Raw genomic sequence first — 26,305 nt, forward strand, 5'->3', positions numbered from 1 at the left:
CATGTTGTTAAAATTGATAAAAAGTCATAGTATGGTACATTGAAAAAGGTGATTAAAAAGTCATAGTATATAGTATGTTAAAAGTAATCTTTGTATACTCCCAATCCTAGTATATGTTTGCAAAAGTCATATTATAGTAGTAAAAAAAATCCCAGCATAGTATGTCAATAAAGTCATAAAAATGTCATATTATTGTATCTAAAAAAGTATAGAAGTCATGTCAAATGTCAAAAAAGTCAAAATTACGTCACAGTATAGTATGTTGTGAAAGGGGATAAAACGTCACAGTATAGTAAGTCGACAATAGTCATAAACAATCGTAGTACAGTATGTCAAAGAGTAATGAAAAAGTAATATTATAGTATTTCTTTAAAAGTATTAAAAAAACAAAGAAAGTAAAAAAAAAGTCCTGGTATAGTATGTATTGGAAGAGGATAAAATGTTATAGTATAGTTATAAAGTTATATAAAGTAAAAAAAAAAAAAAGGCAATATATGTAAGTCGAAAACTGACATAAAATCATAGTCTAGTATGTGGAAAAAGTCATAAATACGTCACATTATACTGTGAAAAGAAAGAACTAACTCGTTTTAAAATATGAATTGAAATATGAAGTTTAGTAGTTTAAAAAGGTTGGAATCCACTGGCACTAAAACGGGTAAAGTAAAAAAAAAAAAAAAAAAAAACTTTCTCCTCGGCTAAAATATTCGAACATGTCAGCGAGTTGTGGGGTGAAATAATTTACCAGTGTCAGCTGCAGAAGCTGCCGTGCTCACCTGCAACCACCAGGGGGCACAGGTAAGCAGTGCAGACGCAGTTTCTCTGTCGGTACACTGGGAAACAGAGACATGCCATGGCACTATTTGGAAATGAGTCAGTAGTTATGTTGAGTCAGTAGTTATGTTATGTCATAATCATGGACTGTATGAAAGAAATCATATAAAAAGCCATAGTATAGTAGGCCTACGTCATAAAAAAGTCCCAAAAAATAAATATTGCATATACTATTAAAGTCATAGTATGGTACACCATAAAATGTCATAGTATTTTAAAAACCAATGTCAAAAAGTGATGCTATGGTATTTAATTAAAATGGCAAATAAGTCATAGTATAGTATGTCAAAAATGTCATAAAAAGGTTGGTAGAGTATCTTGTAAAAATGTCATAGTTAAATGTTATTTAAACCCCCAAAAAGGCTGAAAAGTCATAGTATAGTTTGTCATAAAAATTTAAAAAACATCATAGTATGTCATAAAATAAATCTTAGTATAGTAAAAAGTATTAAAATTTCATTAAAAGTCATACCATTTGCCATAATGTTTATAAGGCACTGCAGCTACAATTGTGGTTGTGCGCAGTTAAACTACACCATGACTTTTTGTATGAAATTGTGACACTTTTGTGACATACTATAATATGACTCTTTGTGACATAGCCTACCACATTTTTATCTATGACATTTTTTAAAATTTTAATTTTAATGAATAATCTAAAAGTTGCTGTGAACGACAACTATTACACCCAGTATCTTTGAGAAAAATGGAAATACAATGGAAAACAATGTTTGGGTGCACAGTGTCTGCATTTTCACGACTTGGGAATGTGCACATGATAACAATTAGGCTGCCTCGTGTTGTGGGAGTGTCAAAACACAAATGTGAACACTCGCAGTCTGTTTGACCAGACGGCATTTCATCAGCTGCTTCAGACTGCACCAGACCTCCACCTGACATCTTTAAACACACCTGAGGTAAGAAGCCTTCATCTCATGGCTGCAATATACCAAAATGTAGAATTAACAAGATGAATGTCAATCTTACAGTATAGTAAGGTTTTTAAACAACAATAACATTTTCTGCATTATTCAAGAACTTGAGTTCCACTTGGTTTTATCATGTGGTCCAAAATAAGAATTTTACTTTAACTGTAGCTTGTTCTCTCTTCAACATACGGCTAAAATTACATGAGAAACTGCCAAAATCAAAGTTGTCTTTGTTAAGTTTATATTGGTCTGTATAAGGGGATATATATATATATATATATATATATATATATATATATATATATATATATATATATATATATATATATATATATATATATATATATACATATATATATACACATACAGTACATGTAGCTGTTACATAAAACCAGAAGAACAGGTGAGGCAACGTGTCAAGGTTGTTGTTTTTTTTAAACAACAAAAAGGATTACGTTCTCAGCTACAGCACTGAGAGAGAGCAACAAAGAGTTTTCTGGCATGTTTTTCACATCTATCATATGTCACAAAACCATGAACTCCCGTCATGAACTATTTTACAGATAACAAAAGAAGAATAGCTTTACCATGCCAACGCCCAAAACAGACTGGAGTTACACTGTAACAATGTGGGGTTAAGGTTCAGCAGCTATAATCTAATTCTTCAATGGTTGTGATCCACAAATATTATTTTTCTATCCTTATTTATCATTAAGCCAAAAGTAAGAATACAAATAATACAAATTACACAGTAAAAAAAGTTATCAATAGGCCACACCAGACTAAAGCATCAACTTGTTCCTGTGCAAAATAATTAAATACAAATTCCCTTAAATACAGAATTGCCCCAAAGCTGTGGCATAAAAAAGTCCTCAAGATTAGTTTTTTATAAATTACAAAATTTTAATTGAATCTAACTTTATTTATGACTAGATTATTACAGCCCAGTATTTCTGATATAAGGGATGCATTCTGTTTATTTTACTGGGCACTTGACTTTGTGTAAAATATAGCTGAAGTTTGATAGGAAAAGGGAGAGAGAGAGAGAGAGAGAGAGAGAGAGAGAGAGAGAGAGAGAGAGAGAGAGAGAGAGAGAGAGAGAGAGAGAGAGAGACAGAGAGAACAACATTCAGCCACGGGTAGGAGTGGAACCCTTGCCATTGAAGCAAGGACTCAGCCTCAGTGTATTGGGCGTTTGCTCTACCAAGAATGCTACCAGGATTGTGGAATTCAACTTGACTGCTGTTATATCAGAGATCTGGTCTGTCTAAGGATAGCTGTTACGTAAAACCAGAAGAACAGGTGAGGCAACATCTCAAGGTTGTTATTATTTAAATAACAAAGGATTACGTTCTCATTCAACTCGACTGCTGCTTTGTCGTCAGAGATCCTTTTTGCACTTTTTACTATGTATGACATTTATTCATAAGACTTTATTGATCCCCAGGGGGAATTTTACAACCTACCCAGCATTACATGAAATAATCCTATAAATAAATAAATAAAAATAAGCCCCACCTTCCAGCTAAAACACTAAAGTGATGTACACCTAATGCATCAATAATTATAAGCTAAAAATATAATAAAGCTTACATTATGCTAAAATGGGACATTCAGCAAAATGAGTACCTTTACATTTGGTACTTTGGTTCGATATCAATACTTTTGTACTTTTACTTAAATTAAAGGTTTTAAATGCAGGACTTTTACTTGTAACAGAGCCTTTCTACACCATGGGTTTTCCTTCTACTTTAATCAAAAGATCAGAGTACTTCTTCCATTACTTCATGGAGTTCTTGTTTAATTTCAGCTTCTTTAACCATCGCTCCTCTCCCGAAGGAGCCATGTCTGCAGTCTACCTCCTCCTCCTGCTGCTCCCTCTGGTGTCAGCACAGACCTTTCACTGGGGTCGCTGTCCTACGCCCAAGGTGCAGCCCAACTTCAACCTTCAACAGGTAAACACACACATGAACATACATTCATTCATTTACTTACTGTGCACTGAACTGCACCGAACTAATGGGAGCTCTCTGTTAACAGTATCTGGGCAGGTGGTATGAGATTGAGAAGCTCCCTGCCTCCTTCGAGAAGGGAACGTGCATCGAGGCCAACTACAGCATAAGAAAAGATGGCACTATTAAGGTGCTGAACTCTCAGTTCTAGTGAGTATTGATTTGAGGGATATTTAAAATTGATTTGATGGTTAGTTTTTTTAATCTATGTCTGTGCTCTGAACTAAAGTAATTGTTTCTCTGTCTCTCAGTAAAGGCAAGGTGAGCGTAGCAGAAGGGACAGCGGTGATTCCAGATCTGAGAGAACCTGCCAAACTTGGAGTCAGTTTTTCGTATTGTAAGCACTCTTCATACTCGTCTTGTTCTTCTTTGTCATCTTGTGTAGTATTGCTATAAATGGGTTCAAATGTTTAAGAGATAATGTGTATGATGATTATATTGTTAAAGTCATCATGTAGGTCCTTGAATTGTTCAGAAAGACAAATGTACTGTTCAGCGGGCTTTCCACTTGTCACTGAGATCATCCTGCTGAAAAAGCTCACATTCCTGGTGAATGATAACATATCGGCTGACATGATGCAGCAGCCTCACTGAATTTGTTATGGAAACAACAATGTGCCTGTGAGTCTGTAAAACATGTCATCGTCTGTCCTGGTCCAATTACTTAGCACTAGATCTTTGTGTCCTTTTTCAGCTAACTTATGTCACGTCACGTCACAATATAGCAGACTTGGACCCAAAAGTGCAGAGTGTGAAGGCGAGGAGGCAGGCAAAAGGTCTAGAATGTTTATAAAAAAATAAAAAAAACTTTCAACAAAAGGTGTCCTGAGGCATGCAGGCAGGCAGGAAAAAGGAATATCCAACACAAATTCCAAAAAACACATGAACTGAAGACTTGATAAAGGAAATGCAACAAGGATGGAAAGAAGCAGGGAATGACATGGAGAGCGACCACAATCGGACAACAGACAAAGATAGCACAGACACGAAATATACAAGGTAACAAGGGTTGAACCCAGGGAAAAGTGACATGAGGACTGGGCCACAAGTGAAACACATGAGTGCAGGACAGACAATTACAATTAATTGTCTCAAATCAATTCATACACCAACTTGATCGCAAAACAGCATGTGACGTCGTTACACACAGGTTTTTATTTGTTTTCAAGCCGTTTGACGGAAACACACTTTCACAAGCTTTGTTTGCATGAGTTTGCTTTTACCGAACTACAGATAATTCAATTTGAAGTGGATGAAAACTTAGCTAGTGTTCAACAACATTTGGCTTTAGGCAGTACTGAGCCTCAAAGAGCTGCTAGCACAGCGCTGTTGATTCTGTTTGGTTTCATCAGTATGCAGATGATACTGCCGTTTATTACCAACACCTCAAAACTCAAAGATTCAAAAACGTTCTCCCCACATAAAAAACCTAGAAACAGACTTATGATTCTATTTAATGGTTAAATTTGAATTATTGCAATTCACTGTACTTCTGCATTGGTTATAATAAAAAATCCTTCTATAGCTAATAAAAGCATGGTTACTTGCTTCTTTCACAATAAATTACTTTTCTCCATGAGTGGATCATAACACATTCAAGGTGCTTTTAAGTCTTTCCCCTAAAATCAACAGGCTCAAGATCAAATTAACCAATGCAGTATGTTGTTTATTTTGTTTTCAAAACTCTGCTTTAGAAATACAATGCATATTAAATTTGTTATTGTGACTCTTTCTCCCAGTTACTCCCTACGCCCCCTACTGGATTCTCTCCACCGACTACACCGGCACATCCATTGTGTACTCTTGCACTAGCATCCTCAACATTTTCCACATCGACTACGCCTGGATCCTCGGCCGATCGCGCTTCCTGCCTCAACAGAACGTGAGTTACGCCAAAAAGCTGCTGGTGAACGAAGGGATCGACCTGTTCAGGATGAAGGCCACCAATCAGACTGGCTGCACGGATAACTAGGGATTCATGGAGACTGTATCCAGTCAGAGCACACTGATTAAGCAGGGCTGAATGGTTGGTCAACAGTGTTGCATAATGATAATATTAATGATTGCAGCAAACATATCTCACTATTATACGCTTTGATGTCCATTATTTTTCCTGCATCATCCAGACCTCATATTGTCCACCATAGCCATGACAATAGCTAGTTCAATCTACTGTCCTCATAAAATTTTGAAGATATTCATTGAATCTATTGTATTATGATAATCTAATAGAACATGAAACAAGCAAATGTGGTGATGGCAAAAAACATGTTGTTGATCTCTATGTACATTAAAGCTCTATCTATTAAGCGTTCATTTGGTTACACTTTAATTTATCTTGTGAGCATTGTACTGACTCTGAGCATCAATGAAAAGTTAAGTGATTTTCTATTGTTTCTGTTCAAAGTGAGAATATAGCCAAAAGTGAGAATGTAGCCAAAAGTGAGAATATAGCCAAAAGTCACCAGTTTTACTACAATTACATGGGGAATAATAAAGTTTAGGTGGAATGGCCATTAGGCAGTAAAATAAATGAAGTGTTTAAACCCTTGTGTTGTCTTCCCTTTGACAATGAAAAACATTTCTCCCTTATCTCAATGTTTTTGTTGCTTTTTTTATGAAGTTTTTGTATTTTAGATTTTGTTTTCCATTGATTTTGCTGCCTTTTCCAACATTTTTCACCCGTATTTCGACATCCTTTATTTCGGATATAACAACAACAACTTTGAGAACGGGTCAAACTTGACCCGCAGACAACATGAGGTAGAGTTAAAATTGAGAGTCTGCTGTTTGACTACTTCTTGGTCAATGATTGTTCATTGACCAATAAAGTACAAGAAGTATTCAGAGCTTAAAGTAGGACTAAGATATTGTAAGATGAATCTGTTACTACAGTAAAAATACTACATTTAAAAGCTTACTGAGGCAAAAGTATTGGCATCAAAATAAAATTTATACCAAAAGTAAGGACTCATCATGCAAAATGGCTAATTTCTGAAAATGATATAGTAAATGTTTTTTAATATAATTATTGATAAATAAACGTATCACTTATCACCTGAAAAGAAAAAGACTTCTCTGTGTAAATAGTAAGGGCAAGGCTTGGCTGTATGTGTGTGTGTGTGTGTGTGTGTGTGTGTGGTCCACTGGCTCTTCCCCCACTAAGCTCCACACACCACAGACCACAGTCAACCAGCAGATGAACAGCAGCCTCCATCTGCACGGCTTCACAAACCATTTACAGGTAAACATGTTGATATCAATTTACTTACAAAACTATAGTAAACTACAATAAATAGAGTTATTTTTGAAGGAACTAAAAGGTAATTATATTGCATTAACCCGGAGACTGTACTGATAGAAAGACCATTGGATTAAACAAAGAGACGTTTTTGTTGGTTTAGGAGGGAAAGATGAAGCTGTTGGTCTGGCTTAGTGCTCTCCTCTGCCTCTTTGCCTGTCATCTCTGTGGTGAGTTTTTCCTTTTTAAATCTGTAATTTAACTTCAGGTTTAATATTCTCTTGAAGGCAACAGTTGGCGTATTGTAGCTAAAGTTTGCACAGTGAAAACGTGGTGAAATATAAAACAGAGTTTGCACATATAAATGTGTATAGCTGTGTTTGAATTATATGCGATCCTCCCAGATGTGCCAGTGCTCTACCTTTAGCAGAGAATTTGTTTTTGGTGACTGCAAAGTACAAAGAGGACTCTGTCCAAGGATGAATTCTTTATGCTTCTGACTGACTCTGTGTGTGTGTTTGTGTATATGTGTGTGTGTATGTGTGTTTGTGTGTGAGAGAGAGTAAGTGAGTAAGTGAGTGGGTGGATGAGTGAGTGAGTGGGTGAGAGAGAGAGAGAGAGAGAGAGAGAGAGAGCGAGCGAGCAATGGTCAGGTCAATATTTGAGGAGGTAGCAGGTACACGGCAGCCCTCTGAGAGGAATCCAAGTTTTCCACACTTGAATCCCTCCTTTGTGCTTGTGAAGCCTTGGAATGCTTGGGAATGTTAAATTTTTTTTCTTTCACCCTCTCTCTCTTTCTGTCTCTCTCTCTCTCTGCGTCCTCCTCACAGAAGCCAGAGTCATCCCTGAAGGAGGTACTGTGTAAACATAACACATCTCCTTTAAGATGCCTGCATATTTTGCAAGAAAGTCAGATATTAAAAATAGTTCTCTTACAATTCCAAAAATGGTACTGACACTAAAGACAAAACGGAAGTACTCAGACGTTACTTTACTAAAAGCAGCAATACCAGTGTTAGCATCAAAATATACTTATAAAAACAAAACTCATAATAGGGAATGGCCTATATCAAAATATCTATATACATTTTTTTTTAATTAATTATTGTAATGAATATTTAAAGTTAAATAATGTGTACACCCCTTTCATGTTGCAGCTGGTAAATTTAAGCCTCATTTTAATTAATTGATATACTCCTTGGTAGCTTAATCTATCCTAATAATGTTGATTTATATTTTGTATTAATAATTTAAATGTGCAAGTAACTAATGTTAAAGAAATGTAGTGCAGTAAAAAGTGCAATATTGTCTTTCAAATTGTAGTGGAGTAGAGTATAGAGTAGCATAAAATGGAAGCAAGTTAAGTAGCCTACAAGTAAGTCAACACTGCACAGTTGTAAGTACAGTAGTACAGTTATCAAGTACAGTACTTGAGTAAGTGTACATACGATAACACAAAACATGTTGCCTTTGGAATCAGATGCGGGGCTCACTTTCTCCTTGGTGGAACAACTTGCTCTTCCTGTTTTTTAACAGACATAATCTGCAGGTTCACAACGTTCTCTGAAAGTTGTGTGAAGGCGTTCTGGGAATTTTACTGACTGAACTAACTGAACCTAAACATCAGGCAGTTACCAAGTGGAATGGGATATAACCGTATGTGATGAGAGTGGATTTATCCTTTCTTGCCCTGCTGTGTGTCTTTAGTTCCATATGATGAGGCACCAGCTGTTCCCTACTGGCCCTACTCCACCTCTGACTTCTGGAACTACATTGAATACTTCCGATCCATCGGCGCCTACAACCACATCAACGAGATGGCCCGGGCCTTCTTCGCCCACCAGCACCTCGGAGACACCTTGGGATATGAGACCAATGAGGGACATGAACACTGAAAGGGAGCTAGGAGGAGGAGGAGGAGATGTTGCGATATCCCAAGGAAATAAAAATTAAAGATGAGGAAATAAGAAAATGAATACAGAGTAATACGTTTTTCTCTTCCCAAGTATATCAGTTTGTAGCATAGCCATTCATATAGAATGCAAATGTAGAGTTTGTAGCTCTTTGTAGCGTTGTATACTATCTTAATATAATAAACATTTTCCAAATATTGAATGATGTCTATACAATGATTTAATTATCTTTCGTTCTTAGGGTATATTTTATTATTATTATTTTTCAACATCTTAATTTTGTTGGTGATAAAATTTAAATAGAGTAGGCAATGCTCTTTTACATACAATATAAAGTGTATTCTATCATCAACTTGTTAGTACCCTTTTGTTAATATAATAGTTTTATCAAGTGTTACAAGTAGCTTTTCATGTCAATATGTTACATAAAAAATATAAACTTATAAAACACAACCCATTTTAAATTATTAAAGCTATCGTGCGTAGTTTCTGTCTGCCCCATGAGGAATTCCAAGAGATGACAACAATTCTGTCGGTACGTCAACATGATACAAGTCTTCCGTGCTCGCACTTCACCCTCACCGCTCCTCCACACAGTTACTACGTAGCCAAGGAGGACACGGAGGATTAAAAAAAACATAATGGGCTCCTCAGAAGAAGTAATTATCTTCACTCGAGTTTCTGCGCACGAAAGTCGCCAGATAACACCAATTTATAAACACAGCCATGCTTAGAAATACAGAGATATTCCACATAGCATCTGGGGATGGGGGGAAAACGTGCTCTGGTTTAATGGCATTTCATTTAACCAATCAGAATCGTCATGGGCGGTGCTAAACTCTGCACAGAGCAGCTGTAACATAGCCGTGCGAGAGAACATTCTCTTGAAAGATAGTCTAGCTAGCTGTCTCACTTTACTCTGCTGAGATCTGAGGAGCAGTTAACCATAGTCATTAGAAATCCAATTTTGCCAATAAAATGCTTAAAAATGTATGCATCAGTATCAATTTATTCACGTTGTATGAAAATAAAGGGACATTAGATGGCAAAATGAGTACTTTGACTTTTGATACTGTTAAGTAGCCTACATTTTTGTGAAGCCTACTTTTAATTTAAGTAGGATTTTTTACTTGTAATGGAGTAGATTTTGACGTAGTTGCATTGTACTTTTACCTCTTGGCTATTATGGTACACATATTTCCACGGTAAATAATGCAAAAAAATAAATTCCAAGATTGTATCATAGACAAACTCCTGATTGCACGTTGTGTCCAGTCTGTTTTGTTACAGCAAAGAGCGGAACATTAGAAGCAAGCTCGTGCAGTCGGCCGAGCCCGATTTACTGTTGCACACGTTTGTTTTGTTTAGCCCTTTGGTTTAGCCTAGCCACAAACTCGAAGCTGCAACGTCTTTTAAACCATAAGTGCCGCTGAACTAATACTGAAACATAATGAAACCCGCAGTGGACGAGATGTTTCCTGAAGGAGCCGGACCGTACGTGGATCTGGACGAGGTGGGTTAACAACAGATTTGGACCGAAAACTAGCAACATAATAGTCCAAAACACTGGCTAATGCTAACTAACGCTAGCTTAGAAACGTTATACGTGTAATGTTATGAAAAACGCTTTGAGATAAAGTCGATTTCAGCCTTTTGGGTAACGTAAATAATAATAATCACAATAATAAATATGATAGTGTAAATGCACTGTATTTAGTGTTTTTCACAACACAAAGTGATTAAAGAAACGTACCTGCCCTACCATCAAGTGTTTTGTTGTGTAACCTATATACTTCAGATCACAGCTAATAACCTTAGTTATTATGATGAAGTTTCTTCTTCCTATCAGTTAAGTTATAGAGGAATACTAATTCTGTCAGACTGCGTTTTCAGCCTGCTGCAAAATGCACAAATGATGCCCTGCCACCAGAAGCTATTATATTATCCATGTCCAAATTGGCCCCTTAGTACCTTCCCCCCTCTTGCAATTAGTATCATATTTTGAGTGAGTGAGTGAGTGAGTGAGTGAGCTATGTGCTTTTCAAATGCAATAAAGCTGGTTGGTTGTACTTCTGTGTGTTAACAGGCAGGAGGCAGCAGCGGCCTGCTTATGGACCTGGCTGCCAATGAAAAAGCAGTGCACTCTGATTTCTTTAATGGTAAGCCACAGTTTTCTCTGTTTTTTCCCCTACATAATCATATCTACACACTGTAAAGAAAACATGTACTACTTAAATCATCTGTTCTCTTAAATTTAGCAGCAGAATATGTCAACAGGACTCATATTGAGGTTTAGATCAGGAAATGAAGATGGAGACTTCAAAGATGACGAGTCCAAAGATTTCACATCATTACAACTTTATTCAAACAATGAACAAACTTTCATGACACAGTGAGCCAGCTCTGTACACACACAGATGTATACACAAGTGACCAATTAACATCAGAATAACTGTTTAATATAGTATTCTTGTCCGGCACTGGTCAGTTGATCTATTTCTGTGAGACAGGGTTACCTTTGAAATGACTCCTTATTTGTGAGACACTTCTGGTAGTTTTACACATTCTGATCTATTCCTGCAACCTAGTGTCCACTTCCTGCTGACTCTGCCCTGAACGCTCCCTGAGAATAGTTAAATACTTTTGAACACTTTCATGCATAAATACCAACCTATCGAGGACGGCATTCACTGAGGAGGAAGCTTGCAGAGTTGAGCTGAAATTAAACAGAAATCTTCTTTTGTGGCAACTAGTCTCAGAAATAATGTTAATTTCCTTTGTTTGTATCATGACTGAAACTAAATTGATCAAAGCCAGATGGCGTGACGCAACAAAGAAGTAACAAAATACATAAGGATCCTATCTGATGGAGAAATGTGAGGTAAAGACGTAAAACCCCTCTGGTGCCTGGTTACAAGTGTCAGTAACTAAAAACAAGTGAATCATTATAATTTGTTTCCGTCTCTTCTCTTGCTTCAATAGCCACATTTGTTAGTTGACCGCAACACTGACGGCTGGGTTTACATGCATATAAATTATCTTCACATTCCTGATTTTTGGTGGTTACCGGTATGTGAGATATGTAACATAACGTAAATGATAAATTTGTTTTTTGTTAAATGATTAAAAGGATATAGAGAGACCTAGTTAACACATATACAGTAGAAAAACCTGATAATTTGTAAAGCTTTCTGGTAAAGTCAAACTTAAATGTGACTGAACTGTTCAAACACATGTAAGTAGTAAAGTTAAAAAATTTGTATTATGAATTTGAATGAAAACTATTTCTTTCAGCAACATAAATGTGTAAAGGGAAGAAATCTGAATATTGACAAACGGCATGTATTTTTATTTAGAGCGTGTAATCCAGGTTCTTCCCTAATCACTGTCTCAAATTAACCCTAAAAAACCCTGTTGTTCTCCTGTAAACACCCGTTTCACACATAACACATACACAGAGGACGCACAAAAACACTAAGCTGTTTTCCGTCTTGCAGCGTCGGCTGCAGTCAAAACAACATGGGCTCAGCAACACGTGACCCAAAAAGAAAAAAAAAGGCTTATTGTTAAAAAGGAGGGAATTAAAGAATAAAAGAGAGGAAAAAGAGGGGTATAAGGGAGAAGGAGTGAGTTTTATAGCTGCTGTCAGACTAAAACTCAGCGGGACACCTCGCCAGTCAGCTGCTTTAAAACACACACACACACACACACACACACACACACACACACACACACACACACACACACCTTTTAAATCACTTGGGTGGCTAAAACGGCTGTACAGTGGATCGTCATATATGGCACGTCCTAGCTCGGGCGCTAATGCTAATAATGTGTAAACTTAAATTACTGCAATGCCATGTTAAACCCCAAAATAGACATAACTGGTACACCTGATGAGATTAACATACAGTGTCTAAAATGGTGCAGCTTAATGGCTTGTAATTTCATGTAATACTTTTTTAGGCACTGTAGAAAGAGTGTTTTTTAAAGAGAATTGGGCTCTGTGAGCTCACAGGGACACAACAATGTCATGTTTAGACATTAAGGCCATGTTGCGAAAATAAGGTAACTAAAAAAAGTCTACCGGTCCCGAATGCTGCAGTGGTTTATGTTCAAAGTTGCAGGGGGCATGGGTAGCCAAGGGGCAATCTGTTTGACTCGCTGCCTGTCCCCTATTAGACAAAATAGGAATGTCCTGTTCCGGGAAACTACAGAGACATGAAAGAAAGAGAAAAGCCTCGTGCACTGAATCAGTATTAGCTTATGAACGTTTCAGCAGATTTTTTGTAAAAAGAAAACGTGTGTATAAATATTCCTTTTTCTACTATACAGTAGTCTATATAATTGGCTACAATTTACATCAACCTCAAACTCACAGCTTTTGTTAAGACACTGTCAGCGATGAAAGTAATGTTTGTAGCTTGTCAAAGTTTAAGTTGCATATTCAAATTGTTATTCATATTATTGTGTCCGAACCCCAAAGCTATTTAATTTAATATCATTAGACGAAAAAGAAAACCATCTATTTAAGTAGCTGGAAACTATAAATTTTGATTATTTTTGCGTAAATGATGGTACTAGTTGGTCAAATAATTGATATCGTTTCGACTCATAATCACAGCTTATAAATGTAGCAAGTCATTGTGTGGACATACAAAGAAAATAGGCAGGAAAGTTTTGAAAGTGTGGTTCCAGATATTATTATATTGTTTATTAGTATCAGTAATATTTTCGTCTAATGTGGAGAATTCTCCTCAATTGGAGTTGTCAGGTACCTTGGTCTTTGTACGACAGTGCTAACGTATGTTGATGGCTCGTATGCATTTCCAAAGTGTTTTAACCCTGTTCTTTTCTCTTTTTTTCGTCTCTCTCTTCTTTGCATCTTGTACTCTTGCTCTTTTTCACTGCCGGCAGACTTTGAGGATCTGTTCGATGACGATGACCTGCAGTGATGAGCATCAGCATCTGTTTGTTTCTGTGACCGTGTACATAAGAAAAGAAATTATGAAAATGGGCTTATTCTGACTACGAGTTCCCTCTGATTTGTACAGCCCCCTCCCCCTACATGTCACTTACCACCAAACTGAAATAAAGACTTTTTTTTTTTTTTACAAAAAGCTGCCGTGGTAAACCAGGTGTCTGTGAATTCTGAGAATCCCTTACATTCCAGCTGTAGAGAAAATTATGAGTATGGTTTTGTCGTCTTCATGTTTGAATCTGCTCCCAACTGAATTGTAGGTTTGTTGGCTCTGCAAAACACCTGTTAGCAAACCTAATTACATATGAGATACAGTGTTAACATGGCCACTAGATGTCCAGTTGGGGCACGATAGGACAGGAAAAGGAGCTGCAAAAAATGTGGAAATGCTTGAAAAAAAAAATACAGAGCAACTAAGGCTTTTAGGTGTAGAGTCTACAGCTATCATACATAGGGAAAATGGAATAACTCTTACTTTCAGATTAGAATCGTGCCTTCAACTATTTATATTGACTGAATTTTTAATAAACTTTCCAAGGTGATGCAGGCCCACCTAAACCAGTGGCAGGTGTGAGCTTAATAGATAAAATACTTAAGTTTAATGTATTTACACAGTTACATTAGAACTGTCAACATATTGCAGAATTTACCTCAGCAACATAAAGGTAACTGATCTTGGCAAGTGATTACACTTTAAAGAAGCTACAATGTATGACCAAAAGTATGGATTCCCCAAGACCTATCTCAGTTTATTAAAAGGACTATTTGAATGTGCTGCTATAACAGCCTACACTCATCTGGGAAGGTCACGCCTCTGTGCAGGCCAGTCAAGTTCTTCCTCACCAAAGGGAGAAGAGTATTTCTTTATGGTGCTGGCTTTATGCACAGAGTTATAGTCATGTTAACCAGGAAAGGGCCTTCCACCAACTGTTGCTGCAACAATTGGAAGCTTCCAAATAGTAACTTAAAGAGCCCAAAAACATGTATCCTAAATCATCTTCTTACTATGAGCAACACATTCCTACACAGAAATGTCTGCCAAATCGCAACAACTTTGGTTATTTCACATGAGAAATTTCTGTAGTTTTTATTTCCCCTGGCTAATACCACAATTGTAAAATGATTCATTCATCATTGCTAAAGCTTAGGTTTTTTGAATGTTGAACTTTGAAATATAATGCATTTTCAAAAAATCTTTAACTGTTAAGTTTCCACTGTCTTTACAATTTCCCTACATTGCAATTAAGGGGCAGAGCCCAAACTATAATAGAAGCCTATAAAAACATATTACAGAAAGTATTCACAATGTGTCTCAGTGTACAATGAACAGGGAAATTAAGTTTAGGCTCTGTGTCTTGCATAAGAGCCAATGTTCATGTGGGGGCCAATGATGTATCTTCTTTTTAAACTACACTAAGATAACATCAATTATTGTGGTTTAAATCACTTATGGTGTGAAGACGCAGATCTTGATTTCTCCATAAATCTAATAAAGCTCCCTAGGAGCCGTGCTCGACACTCTTAAAACTACTGCATGGTATAAATCAATTAAAGGCTAATGCAGTCAGATATGCTGATATTGCATCATCCACACCCACAGCTATATGGCTTTTTCAGAGACCCACTAATAATATTTTGTGTGTGTGTGTGTGTCTTACAAAGCTGGCATGCCTGAACACTAAAACTAAGGAGGAAACTGTAGATTAACAAATTCCTCATGTGCAGACCAGCTGGCCCTGCACGTGTGTGTTCAGGTTTAGACAGAAGCTGTGGTTTGGCCCTCGTTGAGGGTCTCTGAGAAGTGCTTATGTGGCGTCTCAGCTCCCCTTCATTATTTCCTGATGTTTTCTTGTTTCTGCCCCTTTCTGTCTTCTGTTTTTTTAATTATGCTTGGGAGGGATTGTTTCATCTAAAAAAAAGAAAGGAAGCTGATTTCTAACCTTAAATATGACAAATAATTAATTATCAATCAAGGTTAAATTCAACAACCCCACATGAGATAACTTCTCATACCCCATCTCTCCACGTCTCCATCTCTGCTTTAAGCCCTCCCACCTTTTCTCTTTTCCTGTCTTTAATTGTGGTGCCTGCCGTTGGCTGAAACTTACAGAAAGATCTAACCAATCACCTCTTGTTAAGGTAGTCCTTGACCCCCCTCAGGTGGTCCATGCATGCATTTTTCTGTGCGAGTGTTTATGAACGGGCTTGGTTTAAAACCTTGCCACTTTTCTTCAAGAGGGCAGTGTGTAAGAAGGGCCACAGGGACAGGGTGCACCAGGAACATCCATCATACCCAAACACACAAACACACACACTTGGTGTTTAAGCCCAGGTGGACTGAGTTGGCTTCATTTGAGTCCACATCTAGATCCGCAGAGAGAAGATAAAATAACCCCAGGTAAGAGACTCAAAAACAAACACTTTCGTGATTCTGCACTTCTTTTAGGTAATTACAAGTTCTTAAGTTCAGGTTGAAGTTAAGTTTGACTGCTGAACAACACCTGGTGCTGTTTTACGATGGCAAAAGCAGCAGCTTCAGCCTGGCCAGGTGACCTTGTAGCAACATGTTTGTTTAAAGCCCCCAGATCAGAGTTCACTTCCAAGCTGCATGGGTCACTTTATCAGCTCTTCAGGTGAAAACTAGCACAAGTCTGGGGTCTCAGGTTGTGATTGGATTGGACATTTAAGACCTCACATCAGGGATTTATAAGGTTTGTAAGAGTTGCTGCACTATTGGAGGTAAAAAAAAAAGGTCTTTTGAATGCTGTTTTTCTAAGATATGTGTCTAAAAAATGCAGCTGTATGGGGAATTAGTGAAAATAGCTGGATGAAAAAATATAAATATCAAATAGTGGATAAAAATAATTTGACTAGCCCTAACTAACTAACTTAAAATAGCCACTAACATTGGTTGTTGTGGTTATGTTTTTGGAGTAAAGCATCATTTTGTATGTTGCGGTCTTCGACAGGAGAGGAGGAGGAGAAGAAGTCATGACTGGAAGGAGGAAAACCAGTTTCGACGGCGTGTTCATCGCAACTCTGCTGGCTGTGATTTTGCTACCAGGTGAGTACAGACGGGATCAGACATTACAGACAGTATCACATACCAGGGTCAGTGTGTCACCCTCTCGATCATTTCTACTGTAAAGTATGGCGTAACTTCCAAGGCTTTCATGGTGAATTAAAACTGGCAAAACGATGTAATCACCAGCAATGGATTAAGTAGTGTCAGAAAATGTACTTAAAGTATCAAAAGTAATACTTAATGCACAGTCACGGAAGGCTTGTATCAGGTGGACCGGCGACAGTTTTGTTGTCATTACTCAGAATTCATCGTGCGAGAGACAGAAACTACGCTCTATAGCTTTAACTGTTTCAGCTCTAGTTTAATTTATAACAATGAAACATATTTTATAAACCTATATGTTTTATTACCTTGATCTCAAAAGCAACTAGGATCTACAGCGATTAAACAAAAAAGTATGAGGTGGCATGAAATGGAAATACTCAAGTACACTACTTGAGTACATGTTAATTTTCTTCACTTGTAATCTCAATAGAGTACATTAAAACACGCCAAACAAAACCAAAAAAACAAAACACTAAAGTGCCAACACTTCTCGCTTCCATTCATACAAAGAACAAAACAGAAAAGCATCTTTCAGGTTTCCTGACTATAATACTGAATGAGTGAATCATTTGGTGGGGATTATTTCAAATTACCACTCTGTACTACTGCCAAGAATGAATCTTTAAAGTCCTGATCAATACAAGGATGAGTTGATGAAAAATGTCAGCTATTATCTCTTAATGGTAGCAGAGACACAGCATTATTTGGATGTAATTTTGAGTGCATTCTTCAAGACAACACAGCCCAAATTTGCTCAAAATCCCCAAATGATGGTCATTTTGTAGGCATTGAATTCCAAATGAAAAGCTCAATTTAGTCAGATACATGCAACTGCAAAATACTGGAGCAAAAGTATTGTGAAGGAAAAATGATAAACTTAAACATGCAGTAATTTTCATTCATTCATCATCATTCAAAATGACAACTGGTCATTGACAAGAATTATGGAAATGGAGCTAATAATACCACAATATGAATGCCATAATCAGTGTCCTTTTCAAAGCTACACAGTACACATTTGGGAGTCCAAGAAAGCTTAAAATAACTACACATGGGTAGAGAAATAGGGTGGATTTTGTGAATTGTTTTAACTTTCGTCCAGTGCTGAACGGGTGCTCAGATGACTTAACTTTACTTTAGAAGTCCAACTTGAGAACAATCACAAAAGTGTTGGCAGCAAAAGTGTAAAGTGTCAAAAGTAAAAGTACTCACTAGGCAAAAGAATCTCACCTGCCTATCTTGTTTTTTGCTCTGTTTGCTTGGTAAACATCCTTCTTTAAAACTCTTAATTGATAAATGTTACTTGAGTTATAGCTTCACAGTCAGTATTTCAAGACTAAGGGGTTAGTTGGACTGTGCAGGGGTTCTGCCCTTCACCAGTTCATGGACATGGAGGTCATCGTCACACCGGCTACAAAAGGGATTGTAATTCAACTGTGCTTCATGTATATGATTATGTGGCTCTCTAACAGACCCTGTGGTGTTCATTTATCATCTATATTGTTTCAACATGAAGACAGGGTGCTGGTCCGCCACCTGTTTCCAGTTTTCTCTTGAAGATGATTGGCATATTTACAGTGGGGCCAGTCTCCTCTTTCCTTTAAAAAGGTTTTTTAAATTGCACTGTGTGATGGTTTAATAGGGGAAAAGGAGTAGTAGGAGGAGATGTTTCTTTCATCATTCCTGCTCCCGTAAAAATGTTGTACCTGTCAGCATCACCTCCTCCTCTGCCCTCTTAAAACGCTGCCATTTCCAGATGTGCAAGCCAGTTTATTACAGGATCATAAAAAAACAACAACACAGCGGATACACTGAGACAGCATCATTTAGCCCACCCTCCTCCTCCAAATCGCTCTATCACCTCAGGTCACCGTCACTTCTTTGTTGTTTTTGTTTGTTTTTCCTCTGCAGACTGTTGCTTTTTATCCTTCATGTGTGACTTTACATGCTATAGTGAGCATGAAATCTTTCTGATTACTTCCATCAAATTCTTGATTCTTTTTTAAAGAATTTGATGTTTTTCCATGTCTGATACACGTCACACAACCCTGAATTAACCCCCCTGGATCTCTCTTTTAGACCAGTCATCTGTTCCCCTCTTGTTCTTCCTCCTTTCCCTCAACCTTCTCTCCTTCTTTAAAGCATTAACACCTTTTCCCTGAGGAGATGAAAGAAACATGGAGCAGAGTTGAACACAGTGCACATACATAGACATTACGTGTGCACACACAGCTCTTTGAAAACACAGCATGGGGTTTCATGTTACAGGCTCACCTATAAAATCTACAAAGAGTTGCAGTTGCCAGCGCTTCAGGCGCAGCCAATTACTCCTTCGCTGTTTAATGAATAATATGTGCCTGTAAGTGTTTGAGGTTTAATGTCATATCATCGCTTATGTACAGCAGTCACATTTAAAAAAGGTCAAAATAGAAAGAATAAGCAATTTCCAGGACTTAATCATGACTTCAGAAACTTCTGGATGTTACCTCTGTTTTTGCTTTTCTGTTTTTGTAGCATTCTTGTCTGCTGGACCAATTTTGCAAAAGCTGAAGGGAGATGGTAAATATTTTATTTTTGTACCTTAACATATACTTGCATGTTAGTGTTTGTTTCTAAAGAGTAAACAGTAGCAATTTGCCAAGGGTGAAAGCACTTTCTGATTAAAGAGTCTCACTGCATCTCACCTTGCTTCAATGTTGCATGAACATCATCAATATCTAATGTGATAAAGCAGCAATTCAATTTTCTTCCCCCAAATATAACACGTTTGAAGCCTTGAATGTCTTGTTAGAAACTTATAAAGGTAATTTGAACAAGATGTCCAAATGAGTCTAGAAGCCTTGGGATCAGCAGTGCCTTCTCTTTTCTTTTCTGCCCTCAGCAAGGGAAAGTATCCAGGAGAGGGCTGCTGCTGCAGAGTCACACAGGAGGCTGGTCCGCAATCGCAGGAACATCAGCTGGTACAAACAGAACTCGGACTTCTGGGGCTGGTACAAGTACTTCACTGACAATGGCAACCACGAGGCAGTAAGTACACACACAAAAAGGGACAGTCAAATGGATTCCAATGATACAATTTGAGAGGTCTTAAAAATGCTTTAAGGCTCAATATTTTCACATTTGAGTCAGATAACTAAAGTCAAAGGATAAACCCACAGATAATTATCATTTAACTCTGCAGTTCCCCAATTCTGTGGAGCACTTTAGCATCTTTAATGTACTGTTTCTTTACTCAGCTAACCGATTAACGCCTCCTCCTGCCCTCTCAGGTTCAGGAGATGGACCGCATCTACCTGGCCTACCTCCAGAACAAAAACCGTGCTGAGGGCCGTCGCTCCTACAAGGCCTACTTGCGCCACCTGGGGGAGATCTACAAGTCCTGTGCCGATTCTGATGACCCCAAATGCGTTTCTTCCTACACCAGCAGGTCCACACCTAAGCCAGAGCCCCCCAAACCTGCACCTGTGAAAATGTGTGACCCCACCAAGGATGCATACTGCCTGTATGCTGCTTTGGTCCAGGGCAAGAGCCCCTACCTGCCACTGGTACTCCCAGCTGAGACCCCCGCCCCGGCACCAGTGAAGGCTCCAGCCCCTCTGTATGTCCGATCTGCTGCTCAAGCTAAAGACCCACAGTCAGGGTATTACTACTATGCTCCATCTGCAGTCTCTTTTCTTTCAAAGGTATGCTTTCAGACATTTTAGGTAGTAATTAGTGTATTGAGGTTTAGCAATTTACTTTAGGCTTTTGCAGAGTGATGTACCTGTAGCAAAGAATCGTACCTATAAGCAAACGTGTAGATTTGGGAAACTCTGGACATTTGAGGACAGTGTGGCAGTGCCCCTCCTCCAATTGATTCAATATGGCAATTCCGAGAACAAAGAGCTAAATAAAAAACAACCTAACTTTTAAAGTTTTCCCTTGAGTGCCTTAAAGTTTTGACAAAAAACAAAATGTATCCTTTCAAAATAAGTTTAAACATGATGTATCACATACAAACATCAGCATGTAGTGTATGTGTATGGCTTTAAACTACAAAATACAGTAAATGTAGTTTTATCCTCAATGACATGCTACCATCTCTGCATTTATTTTCATGCTTTAGGAGCAAAAGGCCGAGCTGCTGCGTATCTGCGCCTCTGATGACGTGGAGTGTCTGCAGTACCACCTGAGAGCGGCCCACGGGTATGGACCCTCCGCCGGACCCTTACCTTCCTACGCCCATCTCGGCTGTGACCCCAAGAAAGACCCCAACTGCAAACCCAAACTTGTGCAGAAAGCCCCTTCTGGTCTGTACCTGCAGTACCCCAACTGTGATCCACTACGGGATCCCCGCTGTGCCCACGCTGCCTCCCTTGTGGTATGCTTTTTCATTATAGTGAAAGATGCTTTTTGTTTTTAATGTTTTCATTTGCATCCATGCCTTGATTATCATGATTTATGTTGTTTCCACTGTGTTGCGTTCCTCCAGGCGCCCCGTGCCCCTAACCCTCCGGCCCCTGCTGGACCTGGATCCTGCAACCCTCTTTATGAAGATGGCTGCAACCCTCTTAGTGCCACTCGATTTGCCACTCCCCCCGAGGCATACAAAAATGAGGAAAAGGATGAGGCTGCTGCTATTCGTGCTGCTCCTTCTGGTGCGCAAAACACAGACCCCTATGCCATGTTTAGGGATGCTTATGCTAATGCTAACAGAGTCACTGACCCCTATGCTATGTACAGGCAGGCTAGTGCCCCCGTTTCTCCTCCAGCTAATGATCCATATGCCATTCTGCGCCAATTCATGGCCCATGCTCAAGGTAACAACCCATATGCTCCACGCATGGAGGCTGCTCCAGAGTCCAACCCCAATGATCCTTTCTCTGCAATCCGTGAAGCAGCAGCCGCTATGCATCGCCACGGCCCTCCCACCCCCAGGCAGCAGTTCCCTTTTTCCAATCCCCATCATGAAGAGCCTGCTCAGGAGGAGCACCACCCTCTGGGCCCCCCAGGTAAAACCAAGGAGGGCTATGACTGCTTCATAGGCTATGATCGTGAATGCTACCCTGTGAAGCCCAACGAGCCTCGTTCTGGAGTTCACCGCCACATCCCCTACCCGGCCGAGGCATACGAGCCCCACCTGAATGCTGATGGCACCCGAAACGGAGTCCTGGAGCCTTCCAACCCACACTGTGACCCTGAGTTCGACCGAGACTGCCGCCTGCGCCGATATGAGCCTCAGCCCGAGCCCCAGCCGGAGTATCACGCAGAGGAGGACCACAACCAGGGGGCAGCAGAGAGCGAGCAGCAGCAAGAGCAGCAGGAGCAGTACGAGACAGAGCCCTACCAGAGTGGCCAGGAGGAGCCTCACATGTCCTACCAGCCCCAAGGTATGCCCAGCCTCCAGGACATACTGAGGCGCTATGCAGACCAGTACCCTGAGCAGGATGATCACAGAGCCTATGCAGGTGACTACCGCAACAAATAACATGCTTACACACACACACACACACACACACACACACACACACACACACACACACACACACACACACACACACACACACACACACTCGCGCGCATGCATGCAGATGGACATGAATACACAATCCCATGAGCCACTGATCCTCTCACGCGGCGCTCAGTATATCCTACCTGGACCAGATATGGGACACGAGAGAAGTTTATGGACCCAATGAGCGAGTATGCACACTCAGAAAGCCGAGAGTGTTCCAGCAATGTTTTCATGTCTTTAGCTGTTTTAGACCTGTTGCTTTGGCCTACTGCTTTCCAATTTATACTTCCTAAAACCACTCGAATGTTTAATATCTTCTCAATGCTCAGCTTTGCTTCTGTATGCATCTCTCCAAATGGTTTTAGAATTTGTTCGTTACCTTTTGTCAGTGATTGGTTATGTAAAGTTTTTTCATTTTGAATGTTCTAATAAAAAGCTCTTGAAAGCTGGTTTTGCATTTAATTTACTGAATCCTGCCATTTGACTCAGCCATGTAGTACACTGACACAACTGATTCCCAAAGCAAAAACCTGGGTGTTTTCATTTTTCTTACATTTGTAGATTAATATACACTATTTAACTTTTTATAATTAAAGAGATCTCCAGTGATTCAGTTTGCACTTCAATAAAAGTGACTCAAATGTGACAGACTTAATAATGCAAAGACTCTAGACTACAGACTCTACAGCCATGCTTGCAGCGCTGTGAGGCTGTAATGAGCTAATTGCTAATATTACAATGCTAACATAATATTAATATCTTGGTTTAGGTCAATGGCATGCTCATATTTGCTAATTGGGAGGTAATGAATCACAGTTGAGGCAAATATTATTCATGAATCAAACCTATTATTTGACCTGGCCTTATTGTCATTGTAATAAATACAACGAAATTAGGAGCCCGATCAGTGCAATAAAAGACACAGGAGGAACATAAATACAAAGGGGTTTCACTGCCCTTGTCTTACGCTTCTCTGACTTAATGTGTTGTCATGCTGGTTGTTTTCTCCAGCTCCAACACACTGCTCTGTGACCCTCTTCATGCTGATGCTTGACACGTCTACAGCAGCAACAGCCACTCAGGTCCGCAGGGAAGCTCTTGTAGTGCTAAGACAGTTACAGACTTTAGCTGCCTTTTGAAGAATCCATCATAGTTATCAGCTCTGTCATTAGTCCTTATAGCAGAGAGAAAAAAAAATTCTGTCAGGAGACATGGTGAGAGGGTGAAGTTGTGGTTGGTGTTTCAACAGGTTATGCTCATTTGTTTCTTGTTGTTTTCTTGTTTCTTTAGTTGGAGGCAGCTGATCATGGCCACTGAAAAAAATATCACTTGTTACCTGCAGTCAACTGGTTGACAGGCATAAAATTTATAAATAAAAGGGATACATAAATTTGTATTTACCTAATCAACTTTATTAGATCGAACTACTAAATGCTTAATTGGATCACCTCAGTAATTGTAAAACAACACAATTTCTTTCATGCACTGTTAAAGCAGAATCTGCCTCTCCATTGGGGTACTTATTTTGAATCCTCTAAAATGATATAATTAATCAAATTGGGCAGCTACAAATGGATTTAGAAAAAGTGTTTTTTGGTTATGAACCTATTATAGTAGGTTTAGAAGTAAGAGGATGTAAAATACCAAGTTTTTATAAGGTAAGTCCTCTATTTCATTATCTGAGATAAAGGTTGTGCCGTCCCGGAAATGTCAACCCAACCTTTCAGGCAGTTAAGATAGATATGGAAAAAGATCAAATCTGTCAGCAAATGACTTTCTAAAACAACTAAAGATAAAGGCTTAAAAAAAACTTCGAGATTTTGGGCTCCAACTTTACTTCAGCTGATGAAAATGAATGAATGCTACATGCAGGCGCTATTTGGTTGTAGCTAACTGTGTAAATGTGTTAAGACTAAACTTACTCACAAAGGAAGGATAATATTCACAGCCTGGAGACCGAAATCCAGGAAAACTACAGGATGATTGAAGGCTTTACATTGGTCACCTCTGCCCATGCGAAGCACATCTTGTGTATGCAACTGTCTACTCTTGGTGTCCAGGTGCGCCTATCATCTCCTCACTTATCAAAAACTTTGGTCTCGGACAGTAATGCCATCATTCCATGGCTACTATTGGTCAATGCTGGTACTGGTGCCATTGCTGCAGATAGCGGGGGCCAGGATGCACACTCACCACCGGTGGCCGCCCCAGTCCTGCCAGGCGTATACTTGCACATTAGCCACCACTACACCTCCCTGTTCGGAAAACTAATAGTGCAACCAGAACCCAGTCTCCATCCCCTCATCCGGTTATTTTCCCTGCCACATTGATTGATGGAGATTCCATTATCAGGAGCGTACGTTTCTTCGTGCAGCTACCCACTGCCTCCCCATTGCCACGGTCACTGTCATCCGGGAAAAACTCTGGAATCTCTTGCCTTCACTCCCGACATGTGGGAATCAACAATACAGTTGTTGGCTACAGTGGTAAATGTAAATGTAAATGTGCTGTATTTATATAGCGCTTTTCCAGTCTTAACAACTGCTCAAAGCACTTTTACATCTACAGGGAACATTCACCATTCACACACATTCATACACTGTGGCCGGGGCTGCCGTACAAGGTGCCACCTGCTCATCAGATAAACATTCACACACATTCACACTCCGATGCGCAGCACCGGGGGCAGCTCGGGGTTCAGTGTCTTGCCCAAGGACACTTCGACAATGACTGCAGGGGCGGGGATTGAACCACCAACATTCCAATTGGCAGGCAACCGCTCTACCACTGAGCCACAGCCACCCAGGTGTGGTGGTAGACAACAAAAACTATTTCAGACAACTTTTCAAGTTTCTTAAACTATGTGGCAAATCTGTTTTTATGTCAGGTCCCAATCCTACACTGGAACGCGGTGTTGGTCTCTTCAGCAGAGTCCTTAGCCTTCACAACTGGCTTCAGTCTGCATGTGGGGCACGCAATGTTTGTTTCATTGACAATGTTAGGGCTTTCACACCTGAAAGTCTGAACCAAGGCCCGGACCAAGGTTCATGTTTTGTTACATTGTTTACATTCAATTCTGTATGATTTGGTTTTACACTGTAGTTATGCAAGCGCGTTAAAAGATATATACGTGACAAAACTACATCCTACAGTCATCACATACATGAGCTGCGTCTCCAGATACTTAATTGATTGGTTTGTAGATAGGCTTGCGTATCCTCTCTCTGTGTCGGGAGTTTTTTTTAACTGGCTGCTCTGAGGGCATTCAACGCCACGCTCTCATTTTGGTTTTCACTGTCACTCACCCTCACATGTACCCTACACCCTAAGCACGAGCTAATCCTTAAAAGGAGTTTCCCCAGTGTTCTAACACAAGGAGGGTCTGCCAAAGCTTCTTGTATTTGGTCCGAAAGTCCAAACAATCCAATAAATTCTTTCACACTAAAATGAACCAGACCATGTTTCAGTTTGATCCGGACCAAGACCACCTATTTTGATCTGACCTAAATTTGGTCTTTTGATACAGGACAATGGTAGGAGGCCCCTTTTTTCCAACACATGTTGGTTTGGACCCAACTGAAAAGTCAAAAAGTCCGAAACAAATGAGGTAGCAGTGAAAATGCCCTTAATCTCTTTAGGGATTGATATTCATCCAAACAAGCTAGGCTCACAAATGCTAGCCGCCAACATCCAGCAGGTGAGGTGCAGGCCTCACCATAACTGACTATTTACAAAACACACACACACACCTTTGAATCCCTTTCTACCTCT

The 26,305-nt window shown here is 39.2% G+C and overlaps 4 protein-coding genes across 5 annotated transcripts; all 4 read left to right on the plus strand.

Annotated features, from left to right (window-relative positions):
• The first annotated feature begins 1,647 nt into the window (after window positions 1–1,647).
• Window positions 1,648–6,086, plus strand: apodb (apolipoprotein Db). 2 transcript variants are annotated; one of them, XM_034862650.1, is made up of 5 exons: window positions 1,648–1,751; window positions 3,574–3,718; window positions 3,804–3,925; window positions 4,027–4,112; window positions 5,515–6,086. In XM_034862650.1, exons 2-5 carry the CDS (start codon window positions 3,608–3,610, stop codon window positions 5,745–5,747), a joined length of 552 nt encoding a protein of 183 aa, XP_034718541.1. In that variant the 5' UTR covers window positions 1,648–1,751; window positions 3,574–3,607; the 3' UTR covers window positions 5,748–6,086. The 2 variants fall into 2 exon arrangements, with proteins under 2 accessions (XP_034718541.1, XP_034718539.1); XM_034862648.1 differs by having other exon boundaries at window positions 1,660–1,751; window positions 3,603–3,718.
• Window positions 6,087–6,901: 815 nt separating this feature from the next.
• On the plus strand, window positions 6,902–9,137 carry otos (otospiralin). Its single transcript, XM_034862141.1, has 4 exons — window positions 6,902–7,019; window positions 7,180–7,246; window positions 7,847–7,870; window positions 8,724–9,137. Exons 1-4 carry the CDS (start codon window positions 6,975–6,977, stop codon window positions 8,909–8,911), a joined length of 324 nt encoding a protein of 107 aa, XP_034718032.1. The 5' UTR covers window positions 6,902–6,974; the 3' UTR covers window positions 8,912–9,137.
• Window positions 9,138–10,207: 1,070 nt separating this feature from the next.
• Window positions 10,208–14,039, plus strand: cops9 (COP9 signalosome subunit 9). The gene is made up of 3 exons (XM_034862629.1): window positions 10,208–10,442; window positions 11,016–11,088; window positions 13,847–14,039. Exons 1-3 carry the CDS (start codon window positions 10,380–10,382, stop codon window positions 13,882–13,884), a joined length of 174 nt encoding a protein of 57 aa, XP_034718520.1. The 5' UTR covers window positions 10,208–10,379; the 3' UTR covers window positions 13,885–14,039.
• A 2,005-nt stretch (window positions 14,040–16,044) lies between these two features.
• and1 (actinodin1) lies at window positions 16,045–22,983 on the plus strand. The gene is made up of 8 exons (XM_034862662.1): window positions 16,045–16,308; window positions 16,880–16,974; window positions 19,555–19,599; window positions 19,922–20,067; window positions 20,310–20,723; window positions 21,146–21,400; window positions 21,512–22,547; window positions 22,598–22,983. Exons 2-7 carry the CDS (start codon window positions 16,902–16,904, stop codon window positions 22,505–22,507), a joined length of 1,929 nt encoding a protein of 642 aa, XP_034718553.1. The 5' UTR covers window positions 16,045–16,308; window positions 16,880–16,901; the 3' UTR covers window positions 22,508–22,547; window positions 22,598–22,983.
• Window positions 22,984–26,305: the final 3,322 nt, after the last annotated feature.

The sequence above is a fragment of the Etheostoma cragini genome, chromosome 22, assembly GCF_013103735.1.
Source record: "Etheostoma cragini isolate CJK2018 chromosome 22, CSU_Ecrag_1.0, whole genome shotgun sequence".
Taxonomy (NCBI): domain Eukaryota; kingdom Metazoa; phylum Chordata; class Actinopteri; order Perciformes; family Percidae; genus Etheostoma; species Etheostoma cragini.